We start from the raw sequence: 15,740 nt of genomic DNA, 5'->3' as shown, positions 1-15,740 counted from the left end.
AAGCTGCATGTTTCTGAGCTGGTGCGTCAGGAGCAGGAAGGGGTCACCAGGGTGTAAAACCCCCTAATGAGCAGGGACAGCACGAGTAAATCAAAGCAGGCAACAGCAGGTGTTGCCCTGAGCCGTACGTGGTTTCTAATGTGGGATCTCTGCCACAGTCACAGCACCCCAGCTAAGCCATCCAGGGGAGTTTTTAAGGCAAGAAGAAAAAAAAAAAGAAAAAATGATTTTTTTTTGCGTTTGTTAGCTGGAGCTTTTCATCCCACTGAGCTTCCCTAAAGGTAGCACAGGCCAATCTCTCCAGAGAGCCCAGGCTCAATCCCAAGAGCTCCAAGTTTGGCTGCGAGCTCAGTTCACAGCACTCCAGCTGCTCTGGACACTCCCAGTCTCCCAGGGCAGCTGAGGCCCCTCTGCAGGCTGCTGATACTGCAGCAGGCAGGACAGCACAGAGCAGGTATGGGAAGGGATGAGAAAACTGAGCTGGGGGGATTTTGCTTCCAGATATTTGGTTCCATATTCTCGGGGTCCTGGCCTCCAAGAATATGCTGGCATTTTTAACCTCTCCCCTCTGTGAGCACCCCTGCATGAACACACGACCAGCATGGCCAATTAGACTCTGCTCTTTAATATAATATTTCCTCCAGCATTGCAATCCCCACCCTCGAACGCGATACAGCACTGCTTTAGAAAGGTATTTACACATCCCAGCACAACCCCCCGCCTTGTCATCACAAGGAGCAAGGCCTCGACTGGCACTAAGAAACCAACCAAGGGAAGTCTCTTGCAGCCTTCATCGTGGAATGGCAGCAGTGACAGAGGGCAACATAGGTACTGTGATGGTTTCGGATTGGTTTCTGTCGCATCCCTGATGAAATAACAGCATGGAGATGAGAGACAGCGTTAATCCATCTCCCTGGCCTGGGCTAAAAGCGCTTCATCTGGCGGCGTTCTTGTCGGCGCTGCTTCTTCTCGTTCGGTTCCTGACTGGCGGCCGAAGACTCGGCTGTAAACCAGGGCCCCAGGATGTTCACCCACAGGAGGTAGAGAGCACGCCCCGGAGCCTGCAAAACACACGTGGCAGCAAACTCAGGCAGTGCGGAGGCAGCTTGGGCAGCTCAGGCCGGCTGGTCCTACAGGGGAAGCTGAAGGAGCTGGAAAATATCTACAGGCTGGGTCAGATGCACTGACATCAAAGGCAGCGGCAAGCACCCAAAAGACGTGGCCTGATTTCATATGACTTAGGACCTTGCATACATCTCTGGGATCACAGCACTCAGACTTCATGTATGGAAATCCCAGCATCAGTTCTGAATTACCCAGAAAGAGCCAACTTCCCAGACGTTCTGCTTCTCCCTCCTTCGGAAGCAAAAACACATTTCTCTGAATGAAAAAACATGACCCATATGGTGTCCGGGGTAGTCAGGGCCTAGGCTGCCCCCTGCCAGAGCCAGCTAGAAAGAAACTTGGGAGTAAGGAAAGCAGGTAACTTTCTACTATCCCAAGACTGCGTTATGCATCCTCATGAGATATACTCAGAAAAAAAAATGAAAACAAAAAAAAACCACCACCACAGTTGCTCTAATTGCTTGGAGATTTTTTTAGCCTTTTGCAAAAGCAGTTTTAGCTGGAGGCACATGAGAAATGGTCCAGCAGTAGAAAGCACCTGGTATGTTAAGGGGGAGCAAAGCCTGCAGAGTTTAATCTACCAAATGGCATGGGGTGCAGCAGTTCCCAGCCTCAGTCAGTGCTGGAGAAGGACTGAGAAAACCAAACAAGAAACACAGCCTGTTTGTCACAGTCACAGAAAGACAGAGAAAATAGCTCTATGCACAATGAGGGCTTTAATCTGCCTCATGCTTCCTGTTGCTGTTTCACAGGACCAGAGAGAAAGGCCAAGGTCAGGTTTTGCACAATTTACTACAAAGTTCAGCCAGAGGGATCGGGATTTCTTTCCCTCGTACTTTTACAATGTTTGATGAAAATAAAAATAACTATCAGCAGTTTCAGCCTGAAACAGGACACTTTGAAACGGAATGGATAAATGATGTCCTCAGTTCTGATGACAACTGAGAGCAACAAGAACAACTGCAGGGCTTACCAAGAGCCAGAAGTACCAGACGTAGAGCGAGAAGCAGCTCAGCACTTGGACCATAGCTGTCAGCAGGATCACATCCTTGAGGTGCCTGAGGGAAGAAAAGCAAAACGTGAGCCCCTCGGTTCCAGCCCCACCAGCCCGAGGCAGCGCTGAGAGCGGTGACGGACAGGAACAAGCTGCTCATTGCTCCACCACCACCCTCTGGGGGAGCCAAGGTTCAGCAGCGTGTCAGGATGAAAAAAACACTCTTGGAGCAAGTAAAAAACACTCCTGGAGCAGCTCCCTGCGAGGGTAGATGCTTCACCACAGAGCTGTGGGTGGTGGACACAGCCCGCCAGGTCCTGGGCTGCAGGGAGCGCCTTGAGCCTGCCTCTGATGCCAGGAGATGGCCCTGCAAGGACCCCCTGTCCTGAAGGAGGTGTGCCACCAAACGAAGATCTATGAGAAGCGAGCAGGCTGTGCACCACCAAAGAAGAGATGGGAATTGATCGAATGAGAATTCACCAGAAGAAGATGGATGGGATCTTGTCTGTGTCACAGCTTGAAGAGCCTCAGACCACAACTGCAGCAGAGAAGCAGGCAGTGTCCAGAGGTCAGCACAACCTCTGGAGAAGGGGAAGGATGGAAGCTGGTAACTTCTGGCGCCACCAGGAAAGCTCCTGCCCCACCTAAGGGCTTACACCTCCAAAATAGGTTCACCACCATCAGCACTGAAGAGGGGCCGGATGTCCCTACAAGCAAACAAACCTCACCCTAAAGCACACAAGACCACCAGGAAGAATCAGTCATCATCAAGGGGGATGCTGCACAGGCAAGCACCTGCTGCAGAGGACAGAGGCACCCACCTGGAGACCTGACCCATCAAGCAGGGGGGCTCGCAGCCTGCTGGGCTGGATGCAGGATGTTGTGCAGGGATCCAACATCCCACGTGTGAGCTCTGGAGGCAGTGGTTAAGGGCATGGGAGCCCAGGTGGTGGTCTCAATCCCAACGGAGAGGGAAAAGGGAGTGAGGAGGGCACTGCTGAGAAGGCTCAGGGGGATCTCATCAGTGTACTTAAATACCTGAAGGGAGGGTGCAGAGAAGACAGAGCCAGGCAGGGGACAGGACAAGAGGCAGTGGGCACAAGCTGGAGCACAGGAGGTTCCCTCTGAACATCAGGAAGCACTTCTGTGCTGTGTGGGTGACGGAGCACTGGCACAGAGAAGTTGTGGAGTCATCACTGGAGATATTCAAAAGGTGCCTGGACACAGTCCTGGGCACCCTGCTCTGAAGGACCCTGCTGGATGAGGGGCTGGACCAGATCACCTCCAGAGGTCCCTTCGACAGCCTCAACCAGTCTGTGATTCTGTGATAATCTGCTGGAGTAAGAAGCATTCAAGTCACATCCAAGAATGGAGTCAAGAAAACAACAGCAAGTGCAGTGGTAATGAATTAGCTTGTCTCGTGCTGGGCAGCACAGTGCAAACCAAAGTGACGTTAGGTATTCGTCAGTTAGATTACGATGGGACACCAAGCACCCAAGACACTGCAGAATCAACCATCAGCAGTGCTGTGATGGGATATTGAGGTTCAAAAATTCAGTGCATCACCAGAGGTCATGCAGGGAGACCTCCCACACTGAACCCAGCTCTCCAAGACACCTGCAAGTCCCTGCACCATGAGATCAGCCCTCCCCAGTCCCAGCAGGACAATCTCCTGACCGTGCCATCACATCCAGGCATTGGAGTATCTAGCAAGCATCCCTCACAACTAGGATACCCAAGAAAATATTAATCTCCCTTATTCTTCTTAATCAGCTGTCCTGTATTGTGTTTCCACAAAAAAGGGTATCCAAAATATTTTGCAATTCTAGAATTACTCAGGAGAGCCAAAAGAAATGGCAAGTTTAGAACAGGAGAGAAATGCTCAGCTGACAAGCAAGAAGTTACTAAGGGATGAACACGGTGTAAAGCAACCATCTCGCAAGTTGTCCTAGAAATAATTCCCTCTTTTTCTGTCTGCATTATCCCTGTGACGGAGTCTCCTACACTGGACATTTGTGTCACTGTGGCTGCATGTAGCAAATTCACTAGTCAAGAAGCAAAACCACAGCAGATGGGAGTTCATCATGTGCAGAGAGAACTGGTTCTGTGCTGCATAAGTCAGTCTGCCTGCTAATAATGTCCCTATTCATCTGCTGGCTGGAGAAATGAGACTTCTGTTAAAAAAAAAAAAAAGCAAAACGTGGCCCTTCCAGCAAGAGGTTGCTTGACATGAAAACGAGCTGCCTCCCTGGGCAGGACTATTACACCTTGACATCAGGTAAGAAGCTGAAGCAAGAGACCTGATCACTGATGAGAGGACCACACAAACCAGCAATGCTCAGCCTGCAGTCCTGCTCCCCAGTCCAACACCTGCACAGCTAATCCACCCCAAACTGCCTGCCTGCCTCCTCCTCTACCTCTCTCCCCTGCCTAGGTTGGTTTACGGTTCCTCTACTGGACACAGAGCCCCACTGCCTTTCTTCACAACTCCAACAGCAAGTGAAAGACAGTCATAAACCTAGAATCATACCAACCACAAGGACATTGGAGGGAAGGGGCTGAGAACCCCAGACACCTCGCTGAAATCACACACTGAAGTACCCCAAAAAAGATAGAACCTACAGATGGAAGCTGAAGCTCTGTCAGGGAGGACAGAGAGCTAAAGCTGGAGAGTCCAAAATTGCTTTACAATGTTCTAAAACTAGCTTGGGGCTCACTGTTTGAAAACACAGAAAACTAGAAAATATTTCTACTGTTTCTGTAGTGTTACCTCCTTATTTTATTCAACATCACTTTGCAAGGACTACTGTTGCGTGTTCCTTAATCAAGGGAAAGGGAGTTGTGTCACCCCTAACACTGAACAGGCACTCTGCAGTGTCTGGAGAAAGATGTAGGTAAAGCACAAGTAGAGAGGGCAAAAGGGCCAAGGTGGTGCGAGGAGTTAAGATGCTGGGCTGTTTTTTTTAGTAGGGAAACAACCCAATTAGAACAGATCAAGACACCAGCAGTTTGCAGCCAGGTCAGGATACCTGGCAGCGTGCGCCCTTCTGCCCTGTCAGGCACCACCTGCAGTGGTGGTTTATAAAAAATAAACTTTCACCGTGTGCTGCAAAAAGCGGGCACGGAGTCAGCGCTGCCTCTTCCTGAAGGAAGATTTAGGCTGCTCCAGCTGAGCTGGATCTCCTGTGGTATCTCCTGTAGGATCTCCTGGGGGATCTCCTGGGGGATCTCCTACCTGCGCACCTCGGCACTGAGGCAAGGCCCTAAGGACGGACGGACGGACGGCTGCCTGCGGTTCCAAGCCCACGTGGCGGCTCCTGACCGGCCGAGCTCTCAGCTACCGAGGCCGAGATCGGGCTCATTTTGGGGAAGAAAGGCTGGAGGCTGCCGGCTCCCCACCCGGCGCCCTGCGAGCGCGCTCAGGCAGCAGCTCCTGCTCACCTGCACGGCGCGGCGCGGACACTCACTCTGCCATCCCCTGCTCCATATTCAGGTCAATCCCCCCGTCGGCGAGGCTGCCATCGTCTGCGAAAGACGGCTTGGCCATGGAGTTCATGGAGCGGTAGCTGGTGCCGTAGACCACGCAGCTGAAGACGAAGGCGAGCTGCAAGGAGCAAAGAGGCGGTCGGGCAGCGCTGGGGGTGACGGGGGACAAGGAGGAGCAGCATTAGGGCCCCAAGCAGGGCCCTGAATGCCCGATGCTCACCCAGGTCCATGCGGAGGCGGCGGGGTAGAAGATGACGAGGTTGACCACGGCGTACACAGCCTGAGGGGAGAGCGATGGCGGCGTCAGCCCCAGCCCCAGCCCCGCGTTGGGCCCTAGCCCGGCCCCGGCCGCGCTCACTCACCGAGGCGCCCAGGATGATGCGGAGGTAGAAGCGCAGCGTCTGCCGGTTCTCCTCCAGGATCTGCTTCTTGCCCTTGGTGCCCGCCTTGCCCTTGGGCTGTGGAGCCGAGAGGGGCGCTCAGCGGCCTCGCCCGGACCCCGTTTCCCCGCTTTCACCCTTCCCCCCCCCCCCTCTCCACCTCAGCCCGGCCCCGCCGCTCACCGCCATGGCTCCGCGCTGCGCCGCCGGGGAGGGACGGGGAGGGAGCGGGAGGGACGGGGCAGGGCCTCGGGCCCCGCCTCAGCTCCTCGGCTCCTCCTCATGGAGGCCGGGAGTGTGGCCTTCAGAGCAACCTGCACTGCTACTGGGGCCGTTTCCAGCCTAGCTGCAGCCCCATTGCCACCTTGCTCTGAGGTGGCTCAGCTCCTTGCCTGCTCCTCTGCTCAGCAGCAGGAGGAAAATCCTCCTGCCAGACACCCTACAGGGTTCCTAAAGCACCGTGTGGTAAATTCCAGGATGGCCTTGTTTCCTGAAGTATCTTCTACGCCCCATGTCCTAGGAGCCACCCAAGGCGCTTTTCTTCCACAGCTGCTTTGTGTGGGTCGCTTCTGAGGCACTGAGGCAGCAGGGCAGCATGTGCTGTCCCTGTCACATCCCCTACGTTCCCCAACCCTTCAAAAACAACACAGCCATGAGTTCTCCACAAGTGTTTATTGTCCAAATCTGCAGGAGATGGGGGAGTCGAGAGCCCTGGCCACCCCAGCAGCGTGCAGTTACAGTGCTTAGACAGTCACAGGCTACCCCCTGGTCACTACAACACCCATCGGAGAAGCTGTAGGCACGAGGAGGTGCAGGGCACCGGGGCGGGAGGTTTTTGGGGCCACGGAGGAGGTAGCTCGTCGTATTGCAGTAGTGCAGCAGCATGGCTGAAGTGTGCAAGTATCCACCGGGGTGGGGGAAGGCACCAAGGTTAGCACAGACTGGGGTCAGGCACTGGGGCAGCGAGCCTGTGCCCGTCTGAAATTGTGCTGGGGAGAGGGGACTCGTACCCTAAACAACCTCTGGGAGCATCCCACAGCCCTGCCTGGGACTGGGAGTGCTCGCAGCAAGGAGAGGGAGGGGAGCAGAAAAGAAATCTTTCAGTGCATAAGTGCCTGGCCTGTCCATCAGCAAACCTGACCCTGCTGGGGAGTGCTGGCTGCTCATCAGACCTTGCAGTGGGCCTTTTCTAACCCATTTTTAACCCAGGAAGGAGCCGTACCGCTGTAGTGATGATCCCCCAGCTGCAGTGCCTGCACCTTCACTCCTCCTGCTGCCCTTGCCCGCTCTGCCCAAATCTGACCGCAGCAAAGGGTGGGTGTGGGGGCAGCACCAGCTGTCTAGGAAGAATTTCATCTCGCCCACCTGTGGCAGGGGAGTAGAGCAGACCTGCCCCTTCCCTCTACCAACAGTTTGCTCGGGGATGCTGGTGAGTTCTGGCTGGGCAAGGTGCAGGAGTGGAAGGGGGACAGGCTGCCCTGCTTCCTCACAGCCTCCAGCACAGGAGGGGGACAAGCAGCGCACACCCAAGCACCTGGGCTCGTCCCTTTGGGGCAGGAATGGGGGACAGAGCCTGGAGGAAGGGTTTTGCTGTTGGCAGGTGACAAAACAATTCTAGCTCCAACCACCGCAGAGCTGAATGGGGCAGCCCGCAGAGAAAAAAAGGGGCAGGGAGATCGGGCACAGGGGAGATGCAGAAACTCACTGTTCTGCATGGCTGAAGTCATAGCAGAAGTTTAGGTTGCTGGGGGGCTTTGGGACAGGAGGAGGGGTGTCGGGGATGCTGATGTTCTCAATGTCCAGGAGCCGCAGTTTGAGCTCCATCGACAGCAGGACGTCGAGGTCTGTCTGCATGCGCTCGCTTGTCATCTCCTTGCCCAGGAGCACGTTCAGCCCATCCGTCCAGAGGCAAAACTGGGGAAGCACAGGAGCTCAGGAGAAGCTCTGGGCAGCTGGAAAACCCCTACCTCCGCCAACCTGTCCCACCCCAACGTCCTGGAGCACCTCCTTCCCTGCCATGCTCTCGCCCTTCCTTCACACGGGCTCAGGGCAGCTCGGTCCGTGAAGCCTTCAGCAGCACCATCCTCTCCCTCCTCACCCCAGCCAAGCTCCCTGCTGTGCTGGGGAGGCCACCAGCTTCTGCCTGTGGTCAGTGTGGGACCAGCTGGCTTCTCAGCGTGTCCCTCAGTGCTACGCTTGCCAGCCACAGCCCCTGGGAGCTCCCCGTCTGACCTTCCCAGCCAGACTGGGGCTTTGTTCATCCCCTTATCTCGCAGCCAGCCAGAGCGCTGCAGTCCTCGCATTCCTGCAGGACCACGGCCACGCACGCACAAAGAGGTTACTGTCCCTTTGGTGCTAGCCCAGCAGGCTGGCTGGAGGCCAGGGAACCCTAGCTTCTCTGGGCTATGTAAGAAGGGTGGGAGCAGGCACTTTCCCTCCCAGCATCACAAGTCACCCTTTAGTGTCCAATTCCAGGATCAAGCCAGGATCAGGCTGCCTGTCCAGCCTCAGCCCCTTCTCTCCTCTGCGCTGCTAAGGCTCCCTTGGCAAGGACATGCCGTCCCGTGGCCCCTGGAGCTTACCTCGTACCGTGTGGGGGCAACGAAGTTCAGGCAATATTCCTCCACATCGTACACGATGGAGAAGGCGAGCTCCAGGACATCCTACAGAGAACAAACATGGGTTAGGTGGGTTCTCAGCTGGCTTCTTTCCAGCCTGGTGGGGTTCACAGCAGGAGCTGCCTCCCAGTCTCCTCTGCAGCCTGGAAGACCCAGCAGGTCCCCAATCTCAAGCCACATCAAAAGCCTGGCACGTAGGGGTGGAGGTGCTGACCTTGTTCTGCTTCCCAGAGCTCTTCTCCTTCGTGTGTGGACACTCCTTGCCGATAAGCAGCGCCTTCATGTCTGCCACGGGAACTGGGACAAGCAGAGGAGCTCTGAGTGCCCGCTCTCCTGCTTCCTCACCCACACAACCACTGCCACGGGCAGGAGGCATCCTGCCCCACACCACGGGGTGCCCCCAGTGCTCAGAGCCCCGCAGAGCCCAGGCAAGGAGTCTCACAGCAGTTGCCAACATGAGGGAGCTCGAGCTGCTCCACAGTGCCCTTTCACAAGCCAGCCAGCCCCACTGAGATTTTCCCCAGCCCCACGGCACCAGCAGGACCTGGGCCAGACGTGTGGCACCAGGGCAATTCCCACCTTAAAGCCCCCCGAGCACGTAACAAGGGAGGTGGGCAGAGGGCTCCCCTCCTCACCACCCCCCCTTCCCTCTCTTTCTCCTCGCCACCTACTTTTCTCCGTCAGGCTCTCGATGGGGGGCGACTGCACCCCTTCCTCCACGTCCCCGTAGTGCAGCACCTTGTGGTTGGGTGACAGGCGGCAGTACCACAGCTTATCTGCAGCAGAAAACCCGCGGGGAAGCGCTCAGCCCCCAGCTCCCACCCCACACCCCAGGAGGGATGGCGCTGCCCCCTCAATTAGCGCTTTGCTCAGCGCCGCGGTTAATTGAGGTGCCCGCAGTTAATTGTGACCTCCCCTTTGGCAGGGAAGGGGGCACTTTGTAAGCCTCTGTGCCCATCCCTTGCCCAGGAGCAGGTCGGGGCTGGCGCTCACCCTGCCTGCGGCGGCTGCTGATCTTGCGGAAGAGGGTGCCCTCGCAGAGCCGCAGCAGGCGCTGCTGTCGGATCAGCTCCAGGAGCTCCGGCTTCAGCCTCTCGCGCAACTCCCTGGGGCAAGAGCCAGAAGAAGAGGAGCACGGATCCTTCAGTAGGCACTCGTTGACCCCACAGCCCCTCAGAGGGCACCCCCAGCCCCACTCACAGCACGGGCACCGCCAGCGTCTCCTCCTGGTGCAGCCGCTCCGTCTGCCGCAGCTTGAGGATCTCGCTGTAGTTCAGTGCGTTCACTCTCGTCTTGAAAAGCTCCAGGGAGGTGGGCTTGAGGGACAGGGTCCTGGTGATCTGCTCCCGCACCACCTGCAGCACCTGGGGGCACAGGACATCATCCCCGGTCTGGTGACGCTCCCCCAGAGCCCCTGAAATACGCACACGCCCCGTTGTCCCCAGCCCTCGTTCAAGGCCCCAGCATTTTCCCGTCACCTTATCAAAGTCCTCCTGGGTAGCGCGCATCTCCTTCCAGGTCTTGTTCACCAGCTGGATGCAGATGCAGAAGAGCTCTTCAAAGAAATGATCCTGCCCGAAGAACATAGGGTAAAAGGCCTGAGCCGTCTCCGAGCCTGCGGTGAGAAGGACAGATGATGCCAAGACTCCCGACTTTTGCCAGAGAATTTCAGCATCCAGGAGAACCTGGGCATTTCCTAGCCCTACCTCCCCTTCCCTGCTGTCGGCCACGGCGGAGCCTGGGGGCCCCGCTGGACAGGCACGCACGCAGCCCCCTGCCTTGTGTCCCCGCTGGGAGGCAGCAGGGCAGGGAGGGGGACGGGCTGGGCACGTACACGGCTCTCCGATGTGCAGGATCTCGCAGAGGATCAGGGTGAGCTGGATGCTGCTCCGAGCGAACGGGCATTCGTGTTTGTCTTCACGGCTGCTGTTCTCGAGGACGAACTGAGGAGAGGGTTGATACCTCACGTTACACACGCCACAAAATCAGTGCTGTCCCCGCAGCGAGGCTCCAGCTCCCCACCATCCTCCTGAACCTCCTGGTTGAGCTGTTCCCACCAGAGCTGAGCTGTTCCTAACAGCAGCAGCTCCTTCTCCCCAGGAGCCAGCCCCAGCATCCTCCTTCCCCTGCCTCAGCTGAAGGCAGGAGTTGATCGCAGGCAAAGCAGGTCCGAGCGTGGCTAACACTGCACCCACTGAGTGCTTTTTTTCCCCAAATCACCCTCGTCTGCTCAGACTTGAACAAGGCCTGGAAACCCAACTGTAAGCAAAACACTTCAGGGACCCTTCAGCAAGGTACCAGCAGCCTCAAATCGCTGCTCCTACCCACAGGAAGGACTCAGCTGCACTTGAAATTAAAACAGAGCAACAGTAGGATACCAGCTCAAAAGGGGTATCCCGGCCAAGGACAGGCCACTATGAAGAAAGGAAAAGGAGCTGGAGATCCACCAGCACCTCCCTGCTGGGGAATTCGCCAGGAGAGAGCACGCACCCGGCTGTAGGCGTTGGGGGTGTGCCTGGAGAAATAGAGCATGTTGTCGAGGGCGAGGAGCCCCGGCGGGGCACGGCGGAGGTCCTCTGCTGGGTTGCTGTTGTTCTGGAAAGACACGAAAGGATTCAACTTTGCCGCTCGGAGAAGAAAGCAGCAGAGTCACCCCGATGCAGTCCAGGGCCTTGCAGGGGCCAAACAGCCCCAAACAGTGGCTGCAGGAAAAGCAAAGAGCGGTGATAACAGTCCCGGCGGGGCACGGCAGCTCCACAGCACTTGCTGTTTAGCAGCGCAGGGGTGGCAAAAGGGAAGCACCACACAGCAGGACCAAGAAGGACAGCAGGCCCAGGGGAGAAGCTGCAAGTCCTGCTGAAGCCGGGAAGTGGAACTGGCACGTGGCCGGGGAGGGGACAGAGGGTGGCCGCACCGTGAAGCCCAGCTTGCGGAACTCCTTGGCGCACAGGGACCGCCGGCGCTCGGTGCTGAAGTTGCTGGTGGGCGCCTCGCTCTCCGACTCGAAGGCAGCTTGGCGCAGAGACTGGAGGAGCTCCCGCTGCTCCTGGGGGGGACAAGCAGAGGGGAGGGATGCCAGCGGGAACCGCGCAGGCAGGTTCCCCTGGGTTTGAAACCGAGAACGAAAGCAAACGCGCTGGGAAAGGAACGCACCCCAAAGGCAAACCCTCGCCCGGCTCTGCTCCCACAGGAGGAAGCGGGGTCGGGCTGGCAAGGAGAGCGCTCCCCCACCTGTGAGTAGGGATCCATGGAGGTCCTCATGCGGCGGTCGTAAAGGTTGAGGCTGACGGACTGCAGCACGTACAGGTAGTGGGCCATCTCGTCCCCCAGCGGCTCCGGGCTGTGGATGATGTTCTACAGGAGACTGCGAGTGAGCAGGGACCCCCAGGGCGCTGCTCCCAGTCCCTCCAGACCGAGGGACCAAGAGCCAAAACCCGGCAGGATCTGCTGCTGGAAGGGGCTTTAGGAAACGGGCAGCTCCCCAAAAGGCTGGGTGCTGTGGGGGGCACACACAAGGGTGCAGAGGCTGGGGGTAAGGACAGGAAGAAGCACAAAGCAGACACTTGGGTGAGCAGTGCTCCTCACCTTGTGGATGAACTGCCTGATGTTCTTCTCCCTCAGGTACTCCATCATGTCCTAGGGGGGAGATTTAAACACCTCGGGGACCTCCTCACAGCATCCCAGAGGAGGCAAAAGCCACAGCAGAGGACCCAGCTGCCCAAACCTCCCATCGCAGGGGAGGAAACGCCTGCCCTGTGCCAGGCTCTGGTCTGGGCCACCACGGTCCCTGTGACACCACCAGCCCTGGTGCTGTTGCTGTCATCTGACATCTCACACCGGTGTGCTCGGGTTCCCGGTGCCCCCCACCCCGCAGCCCCTTACCCGCCGCTCGCTGTCGGTCGCGGCCAGCAGCAGTGCAATCAGTAGGGCCATCGCCTTCAGCTGCAGCTGGGCATTTGTCCTGAGGAAGGAGGGTGAGGAAAGTCACCAGCTGTGGTGACCGGCACAGTCCTCTGCTGCACCCCAAAAGAAGCCAGAGCCACAAGGGAGCAGCTGCTGACAGTGGGGCCGGGGGCGAGACGCCCCCCGCAGCACCCGCATGGGGAATTGATGCTGCTCTGGGCACATCCCTGGGTGCAGCTCCCCAGGCAGCTCTGGGAGCACTGAGCAAGGAGAGCCTAGACATGAAGGAGAAGCTGCAGGTGCATGGGCCTTTGGGACAAGGGAAGGGGACAACGTTTTGGAGCCACAGGAGTAGGTGGGGTGGAAACCCAGGGTAAGCAGCAGGCCTGGGAGGCCAGCAGGAGTCCTGGCCACAAGGCTTCCCATTTTCTGGAATGAAAAGCTCAAAACTGAAGACAAGCAGAGGTATAAAGGAAGAGGGAACGCAGAACCTGCCTCAGCTGTACTACTGCTGTTCATAAACACACTGGGGAGAGGGAAGGAAGCGCCAATGCCAGAAGAAAGGCAGTAATCAGCAAGACCCCGAAAAATCCCCTCCAGTGCCGCACTCCCCCTGGCTTTCGGGTGCAGACCAGTGCTCTGGCAACCACTTACACCTGCAGGTGGGTGAGGAGACGATCCACTGTCACTTCTTTTTTGACTAGGTCAAAGAGGAGGCGACTGCTAGGTACCATGTTCTCCAGGATTGACAAGGAGAGCTGCTGCACAGAGGCGTCCATGGCGTTCATGTTGACATAACTCACTATCTACAACACACACAAACATCGAAGGCAAGCTGAGCCTAGGTAACGAGGGCAGTGAGGCATCCCAAAGGCACGGTTACGGAGTCTGCAGAACGAGCTGCTTACCTTTTTGATGAAGGCTGCGCTGAGAGTCTCCCAGGAAACGAAATCGTGCTCCATCAGCTCCATGAAGGCCTTCAGGGTGTGAGCCAGGATCTCCCCCGAACTGCAGGAACAGAACAGCGAACTCGGGGAGGATGGGGCCAGGTACTCCCAGCCCCCACGGGAAGGTGGGAGTTGGTGGGCACATCAGGAACAAGCAGAAACGCAGGCAAGTGAGCACGAGAATGAAAAGAACAGAAAGTGAGAATGTAGGGTAAGAAATGAGACTCTCACTTGGTCATCCCAGAAGTCAAGGCAGGGGAAGTTGTACAGTTTCTGGAAAGCTGCATTACCACAGTACAACAATCGCGCACACAATCCTCAGTAAACCCAAACCACCCCAAATCCCACCCCGTGCTTTCAAGAAACGTGCACTTTGCTGTGTGATTTTAGGTTCCACTTCCAGATGAGATGCACCACCACACTGTGAGAGGATCGAGGCAGGGAGGCAGGATTTTGGCAGGCAGGTTTTTCTCAAGCTGCCCACAGACCTCTTCCAGCTAAAAACCTCAGGGCAGAGGGATTATTTGGGGGTGGCAGATGGGGCAGCAGGAACCAGCAGCAGCAGGAGGTCTCCTGGTAGCAAAACTGGTAGTGCTGCAGATCACGAAGCCAGAGAAGGGATGGGAGGTTCAAGTCTGAGCACATTCACAAGGGGTCAGGCCCGCAGGCAGGGGACCTCTGCCTGGCTCCCGGAGTGCAGGGAGAAAGCCACGTCCCTGCAGGGAACAAACCTGCAGAGCTGCTGCCAGCGCTGCCCTCCGTGCTGCAGCACGGGGCCTTTGGAGAGAGCAGCCAAAAAGAGCAAGAAGCCAGGAAGACGAACGAAGCCCAGCTTGGAGCTCATACAGCGTTAGCAAGGGAGGAGACAAGTCAAGAACTGCAAGGAAATTCCCCTCCTGATACTCACTCGTTCCCTTCCTCCACAATGCAGAAGATTAGTTTCAAGCCATTCCTGTTGATGAACTCCTGAGCAAAGGTAACGTCCTGGGAGAGGCTTGCAAGCTTCTTCAATGAGTCAGTCTTCACGTCCACGTTGTTGCTCCGGATCCCGTTGTACAACCTCTCTGCTTCTTGGTCCTACCAGGAAGGAAAGAATCAAGCCACCGGGGCTCGTCAAAAGGCAGCAAGAAACTCGGAGGCAGAGGCTGGAGGAACGTAAGTGTAAAGTTTTGGAAGGAGGCTCAGGCTAGAGCAGCCCCAGCAAGGAGAGGACTGAGACAGAGCGATCAGAGCAGAAAACAGCAGGAGCTGAGGAAGTCAGGCCGGCACCACGCTAAGGACACTTGATGAATCTGCCCGTGCATCCACAGCGCTTCTCAACGCTATTTGGTTCTCTTCACGCTCCCCCAAGCCCTACTGAGGGAGGATGAAGGCTGAGACAGCTCTCCCCACGTTATTTCTGCTGGGTTTGAGGCACCGGGAGGAGCTGTCATTAGCCAGGAGTCGCCGAGGGAGGCGGGGGGGGACTCGGAGGGCCGCGTCGCTCCACGGCGGGGAGCAGAGCGCCGACCCCAGCTTTCGGAGAAGGAGACAGGGGATGTACCGGGGAGGTGGTCAGCCGCAGGATGCTCCCGTTCTTAATCTCCCCGCGGTTCTGCGAGGAGAAAGGGAAGCGGTGAGGGGGGCGTGCGGGGTCACCGGGGCCGGTGTCCGGGCGGGCAGGTGGCCGCTCACCGACTCGGTGATGTAGGTCTGGCGCCCGTCGGCGTACTGCAGGGCGTAGTGCTCCGCGTTGGGCAGGCTCCACCTGCGAGGACACGCAGCCAGGCGTGGAGCCAGGATGGTCCCGGCCACCACCACCCAGCGGGACACCGGTCACCGCCTGTCACGACCCGGTGGGCCACCACGGTCCCCATGTCGCGATACTCACGCGTCGCAGACGTCCTTGAGCACGGAGGCCAGAGGCTTGGTCTGCGGGCGAGGGAAAGGGAGGACGGCGGTGAGAGGGTGGCTGCGGAGCCAAGGGGGCTCTGCTGAGGGGGGTCCGGGAGGTACCTGCTGGAGCTCGATGAGCTGGGGGATGGCGCCCACCATCTGGATGGCGATCTTCACCACGTCCTTGGGCGGCGGCATGGCTCCCGCAGCCGCCCCGGCAAAGCACGGCCCGCCCCGGCTCCCCGCCGCAGTTCCGGGTCGCTGCCGCCCTCCCCGCCCCTGGGAGGGCCCGGGAGGCCCGAGGGGAACACGGGGATGGGGCCCCGGTGGGTGGGTGGGTGGGTGGGGGGCCCGGGCTGGGGCTGCCCCCGAGCGGAGGCAGGGAGGGCAGGGGTCACGGCAAACCCAGCAC

The 15,740-nt window shown here is 57.8% G+C and overlaps 3 protein-coding genes across 4 annotated transcripts in view; 1 reads left to right on the top strand and 2 right to left on the bottom strand.

Moving 5' to 3' along the window:
• Positions 1–15,740, top strand: part of LOC137862000 (C-signal-like) — a 176,021-nt gene that overhangs the window by 31,986 nt on the left and 128,295 nt on the right. The gene's annotated exons all lie outside the window — the stretch shown is intronic.
• Positions 605–6,281, bottom strand: TMEM208 (transmembrane protein 208). The gene is made up of 6 exons (XM_068693255.1): positions 6,169–6,281; positions 5,968–6,063; positions 5,826–5,885; positions 5,587–5,723; positions 2,099–2,183; positions 605–1,061 (listed from the first exon to the last, which is right to left on the bottom strand). The coding sequence occupies exons 1-6, from the start codon at positions 6,172–6,174 to the stop codon at positions 924–926; spliced, it is 522 nt and encodes a 173-aa protein (XP_068549356.1). The 5' UTR covers positions 6,175–6,281; the 3' UTR covers positions 605–923.
• On the bottom strand, positions 6,639–15,606 carry ELMO3 (engulfment and cell motility 3). 2 transcript variants are annotated; one of them, XM_068693244.1, is made up of 20 exons: positions 15,449–15,606; positions 15,324–15,364; positions 15,128–15,200; positions 14,997–15,047; positions 14,361–14,530; positions 13,415–13,514; positions 13,161–13,312; positions 12,486–12,564; positions 12,189–12,239; positions 11,835–11,957; positions 11,518–11,649; positions 11,094–11,198; positions 10,438–10,546; positions 10,082–10,218; positions 9,804–9,967; positions 9,597–9,709; positions 9,275–9,379; positions 8,818–8,900; positions 8,568–8,648; positions 6,639–7,899 (listed from the first exon to the last, which is right to left on the bottom strand). In XM_068693244.1, the coding sequence occupies exons 1-20, from the start codon at positions 15,524–15,526 to the stop codon at positions 7,687–7,689; spliced, it is 2,160 nt and encodes a 719-aa protein (XP_068549345.1). In that variant the 5' UTR covers positions 15,527–15,606; the 3' UTR covers positions 6,639–7,686. The 2 variants fall into 2 exon arrangements, with proteins under 2 accessions (XP_068549345.1, XP_068549346.1); XM_068693245.1 differs by lacking the exons at positions 11,094–11,198; positions 11,518–11,649; positions 11,835–11,957; ... (7 more) ...; positions 15,324–15,364; positions 15,449–15,606 and having other exon boundaries at positions 10,082–10,174.

The sequence above is a fragment of the Anas acuta genome, chromosome 10 (genome assembly GCF_963932015.1).
Source record: "Anas acuta chromosome 10, bAnaAcu1.1, whole genome shotgun sequence".
Taxonomy (NCBI): Eukaryota; Metazoa; Chordata; class Aves; order Anseriformes; family Anatidae; genus Anas; species Anas acuta.
Note: the sequence above shows the minus strand (reverse complement) of the source record. Positions and strands in the feature narration are given on the sequence as shown.

Bases quoted from the DNA above. Each gene is read 5' to 3' on its own strand.
- TMEM208 (XM_068693255.1), bottom strand. The intron at 5,886-5,967 runs GTGAGTGAGCGC...CTCTCCCCTCAG, and splicing joins GCATCATCCTGGGCGCCTCG to GCTGTGTACGCCGTGGTCAA. The intron at 5,724-5,825 runs GTGAGCATCGGG...TGCTCCTTGCAG, and splicing joins CCGCCTCCGCATGGACCTGG to CTCGCCTTCGTCTTCAGCTG.
- ELMO3 (XM_068693244.1), bottom strand. From the start codon at position 15,526: ATGCCGCCGCCCAAGGACGTGGTGAAGATCGCCATCCAGATGGTGGGC. The intron at 11,958-12,188 runs GTGAGGAGCACT...AGTCTCCTGTAG, and splicing joins TCAGGCAGTTCATCCACAAG to AACATCATCCACAGCCCGGA. The intron at 9,710-9,803 runs GTGAGTGGGGCT...CTCTTGCCCCAG, and splicing joins ACGCTGGCGGTGCCCGTGCT to GGAGTTGCGCGAGAGGCTGA.